The 5,170-nt window shown below is 39.0% G+C and overlaps 1 protein-coding gene across 1 annotated transcript; it reads left to right on the plus strand.

Moving 5' to 3' along the window:
• Positions 1 to 267: 267 nt before the first annotated feature.
• On the plus strand, positions 268 to 3,784 carry LOC102196539 (solute carrier family 22 member 5-like; the record flags this gene model as incomplete). The annotated part of the gene is made up of 7 exons (XM_005755713.1): positions 268 to 422; positions 690 to 861; positions 1,598 to 1,666; positions 1,817 to 1,966; positions 2,280 to 2,491; positions 2,739 to 2,921; positions 3,645 to 3,784. Coding segments are annotated over 7 exons (1,081 nt in total), but the record flags the coding sequence as incomplete, so codon positions are not given.
• Positions 3,785 to 5,170: the final 1,386 nt, after the last annotated feature.

Consider the following 5,170-nt stretch of genomic DNA (forward strand, 5'->3'; position numbering starts at 1 on the left):
TTTTCTCTGCATTTGACCCATTCACTCAGTGAAGCAGTGGGCAGCCACTAAGCAGGCGCCCGGGGAGCAGTGTGTAGGGACAGTACCTTGCTCAGGGGTACCTCAGGGTAGCTGTCATGCTAGCTGCTAAAGCCCTGTTGAGGCTAATGGGCCTATTTTGAGGCTGTTGAGGCTAATGGGCCTATTTTTTAAGCATTAACATCTAAATAGAAAACTGTATGTGCCCATGTTGTGGCTGATTGCTGTCTTGCTGTATTTTTACTGTAGGTTTGGCAGGAAACCTGTTCTGTTCAGTTCCATTTTCATACTAAGTGTCTTCAACATCGCTTTGAGTTTTGCTCAGTCCTGGGCCGTCTTCAATGTGCTTTTCTTCATGGTGGGCATGGGTCAGGTCAGCATTTGCATAGTTCTTCTTGTACTTGGTAAGTGTGTTTCTTTATTTCTAGGATAGTCTGCTCAACTGCTGCTGTTTTTAATGTAATAAGCCTTCGGCCAACACCTAAAATGAAACAAAAAGGAAACCACTTGTCTTGTATTGTCAACTAGTCACAACCTTTGACTGACTTTTCTGATTTACACATGTGCAGTAAACAGATAACAGAAAACAAAATATTTTATTGGACATTAGTTGTAATATAACATTAAGTACAACTTCCTGATTTCCTTTAAACTTTGCCTTTTCGTCACAGGTTCTGAGCTCCTAGTTGATGTTCCAAGAGTTCTCTTCAGCAGCCTTGCTTTGAGCTTTTTCTATTCAGCTGGTATGGTGGCATTCCCTGGCACTGCCTACATAGTCAGGAACTGGAGATATCTATCAGTGTTAATGGCTTTGCCTGGTCTGGCCTGTTTCCCCCTTTGGTGGTAAATTGACCTCAGTACACTACTAGGATTTTTGTTTCTTGAGTATTTGCTGATTTTTTCAGCAGATTTTTTTTGTTCAGTATATAAAAGGTTGTTGAGGAATTTGTTGAACTGTGGAATGTGTTAAGCTAATGTAAACTAAATGTGCGCCTCCATCCATCCATCCATCCAGTCTTCCATCCATCCATCCATCCATCACTTTGTTCCACTTCCTCAGATGCCCTTTTCCTTCCATTTGGGGGATCTTGAGACAAAAGAAAGGGATTTATAATTTTTTATTCCAGTTCCCGTTCTCCCCATAGATCTCCTCCCAACTGAACGTTGTTAAAGGCTCATTTCTGTTTAAATCTGTTTTGATTTGATGATCAAAGTTCCAAGGTTGTATCTGCAATCTCATTCATTCAGTCACAGTCAAGCATAAAGTGTTAAATAAAAAATCTTTGGCTTCTGGCAAAGTACATTTTTCACAGATTTTTACAGTTATCATTATGGCGCTCAGATGATCCACTGTGGCCACCCGTACAGGGACAGCCAAAAGAAGACGTTCGTGGCATCCAGATAATTTCTAACTCATCGCATCCAGATAATTTCTAACTTTTCCAGCATCTGCTTGATGAATAAATAATACTCTCTCAAACACAGATAGATGGAGCAGGAGGCTCTTGTATTTTTCTTCAGTTTCCACCTGTGCTGACTTGACTAATGAACTACACATTTGTGTCTGTCTGTCCACCAGGCTGGTTCCAGAATCTTCTCGCTGGCTAGTGTCCAAAGGCCGTTTTAAAGAAGCAGAACTCCTGCTAAGGTTTGCTGCTCTGGAGAACGGAGTGGAATTTCCATCTGACCTCTTTCGCTCAGCAAAAGTAAGAGCCTCTGACCTTATCCTTGTCCAACGTGTACCACACTAAACTACATTGGCTAATGTAATGAATTTTCTATGTGGCACATTGATCAGTCTCAACAGTCTGAACAGTCGCAGCAACCCAAACAACCTCAACAGCCTGAACAACCTCAGCAACCTGAACAACCAGCACAACCTGAACAACCTCAGCAACCTGAACAACCTCAGCAACCTGAACAACTTCAGCAACCTCAGCAACCTAGGGTTTCTGGTTACCTGGGTCTGCTGAGGAACACAACCACTCGAAGTATCACACTCGTAGTGTGGTTTCTCTGGTGAGTGCCTTCCCCATGAATCTATGAACTCAACGAACTGAATATAAACCAGACTAAAACCACACACAGAAGTACACGTGAAACTAAAACTAGAGAATAGAAATATAAAGAAAACTCAGAATGCTGGTTTTGGGCATCAGTGACTCTGACATGTTTTACAACTGCTTATTGATGTAATTGACTGAGCGATCCTAACAGGATTCATTTTATTTATTTAGTTTTTGTTCTCTTGTTGTTTGCAGGTTTTCTTTGAATGTGAGCTACTTTGGATTATCATTCAATATGACTACTCTTCATGGCAACCCCTTTCTGAACTACGCCTTGCTGTCACTAATGGATATCCCGCACTTGGTCAGCTGGTTTAGCGCAAAATATTTTCCTCGCCGCGTGTCCTTTATTGTCTTCTCCCTGCTGTTGGCGCTGGCACTCTTCCTCATCCAGATCACTTTGCACAGTAAGTGAGACCACTGTCCTTTTCTTGCTCTCTTTGTGAATATAACTGTCATTGTGTTGAAAAATATCAACACAATAAGCCTTTTCAACAAGGCCTCACACACACAGCCACTATGTTAGAGGTGCTGCCCTAAATGAGATTTATAGACAAAACAAGATTATTTGAGGGAAGGTAAACCTGCTCACCAAATGTTTAAAAATAACTTGTTTCACTCCTCATAAGCTTAAAGTCCTTCTCCTCCCTTCAGAGTATCACAACATCACCCTCACCCTGGTGCTGATAGGTAAATTTGGAGTCCTGGCTTCTGAAAGAATCCTGCACCTGCTCACTGGAGAGCTGTCTCCCACAGTCATCAGGAATACGATGTTGTCGTCTGCTGCGTTATTCTCCAGAGTGGGGTCCTCTATCACCCCATACATATTGCAGCTGGGTGAGATATTTGGCATCACAATCACCCCATTTTCCCCCCAACAAAAGAAAAAAAGAAGAAGAAGAAAAACGTTAAATTTGGGACAACTGTTACAACTGACGATACTCGTATTAAAAATGTCCTAAGCTTACTCTCCAACACTTTCTACTGGTCTTGGGTCTGAGAAAAGAATAAAGCTATGGAGTGGGCTATGATGAAAAAAATATCTTTAATCAAATAATCCAAGACAGTAAATGTTGAAATTAAGTAAATTTAAAAACTTCGCTAAACTTCATTTTGAGGCAAGAGTGAGAAATGATTGAGAAAGTTGTGCAGCGCATCAAAAAACAGCAGATGGAAAATTGAACAACTAATTCTGTTTCAATATGTTTTTGTTACGATGTCCTTGTGCTCTATTCAGTGCCCTGTAGGCTTCTAATGATCTTAATAGCCGTCTGTTTTTCATTTACATGTTTTCAAAGCATCCCTACTTTTGTGTAAACATCATACTAGGATAATTATTCTGCAATAGAGCACTTTGTAGTATACACAGAACCTTTATGCCTTTTTTATGAGACAGGTGTCATTGTGTAGAGATGAAGTTTTAGTTCACTTTAATGACAAAAGCATCCTTAATGCTCAGCTTCTCAACTCTAAATCTAACAAACTGACCTGCAGCTCAGTGATGACAGAAGTCTGTAGCAGAGAAATAATCTGAATAATGGGCTCTGGTTTTGTCTGCAGCTGTGTTCTACGAGTTCCTGCCGTGGTTGACTGTGGGTCTCCTGTCAGTCATCGGTGTCTTTGTCTCCCTTTTCCTTCCGGAGTCATTTGGAAAACCGCTTCCTGATACCATCGATCAGATGCAAGTCATTAAGAAGTAAGCTTGTCTATTGATTATGCTAGTAATGCTGCTTTTGCAGGTTGTATATTCAGGTGCGTTCATATCTGCACTCTATATAATAGATATCCTATGAATGGATTGTAATAAAAAATATATAAATAGGGAAATCTGGTTTGATTGTTTACTGCACTGCGGTCTTAAAGTGTTATGTGGGTAGGTCTGTGTCATGAGACCAGAATAAGAAATATACAGTTCATTTTGAAATATCAAAAATAAAGGTGGGTACAATGTGAAAAAAACTGAAATGAAAAAACAAAACAAATAATGCAAATATATATCAAATATCTATTGTTTAATATTGCCTAACTGATGCAGCTCTCCTCATTTGGCTTCCAGGTTCAAATTTAAAGGGCTCTGTCGCCAAAAGGATGATGGGAATTCAGCTGAGGTCTAGGAGCCAGCTGTCAGCGAGACTTCTCTGTTTGAGATCAAATGCTCAACTGCCTTTTAAAGCTCGTGATGCAGAAATGAACAAATGATTTGAATTTGCTTTTCTAGTCTTGTGTTAGCAATTGTTAGCCACATTTTTAACCATGTGTATGTTCTTTTTATTCTCTAAACTTTTTTTAATATATCCCCCCCCAGAAACTATACGGTGTCTACCTCATCATGTAGAAAGGCCCCAGTCATGAGACCAGGAAGACCAGGAACCTTCTTGTTGTGAGGCCGCAGCGGAAATTACCACAAAAACACTTGTTCATCCTGAGCAGGAATATGGAAGTGAAACAACAAAAAGAAAAAAATTTAATTTTTAAATCAACTTGAATTTAAGTCGTGTGAGCAGTTGCCATGCTTGGATTATACGATTTAAAATTTGTGTTTAAAACTTACAAATTTTTTTATATCGTTTTGATGAAATAAAAAGACTTTGATTAAGGAGTTACCATATAAGACGTGAGGGTGGAGTGCTTGCATTGGTTACTGATGCTTTGGATTGTTGTTGGTTACTTAATAGAAATAACAATAATAATAGAGATGATGATAAGAACAGTATATTAATAATAAAATCCTAATAATCCTGATAAGAAAAAAATGTGACTTGTTGTGTGTATTTTCTCTTTCTCTATCCCGTCCATACAATAATAATTATAAAGACTAAAACTAACACTGAAACCAATAAAAGGTAAATTTAAAAAAATCTAAATGAAGTAAATAATAATAATTATAATAATGATAATATAATACAAAACGAAACCTCCCATAGAGGATGGGTGCCAGACTAGAATTTCTACTACACCAATGTAATAATTCACAGATAAACAGTTAAATTAAACGTTCTTTTTCCCCACTATCACAGTGGGTCCATAGTTCCCCTTCAGTCGATTCACTCGGTACAACACATAAGTATGGGATATCACGCCCTCGC

Source organism: Pundamilia nyererei, unplaced genomic scaffold, assembly GCF_000239375.1.
Source record: "Pundamilia nyererei isolate P.nyererei 1_Seehausen unplaced genomic scaffold, PunNye1.0 scaffold02614, whole genome shotgun sequence".
NCBI lineage: Eukaryota > Metazoa > Chordata > Actinopteri > Cichliformes > Cichlidae > Pundamilia > Pundamilia nyererei.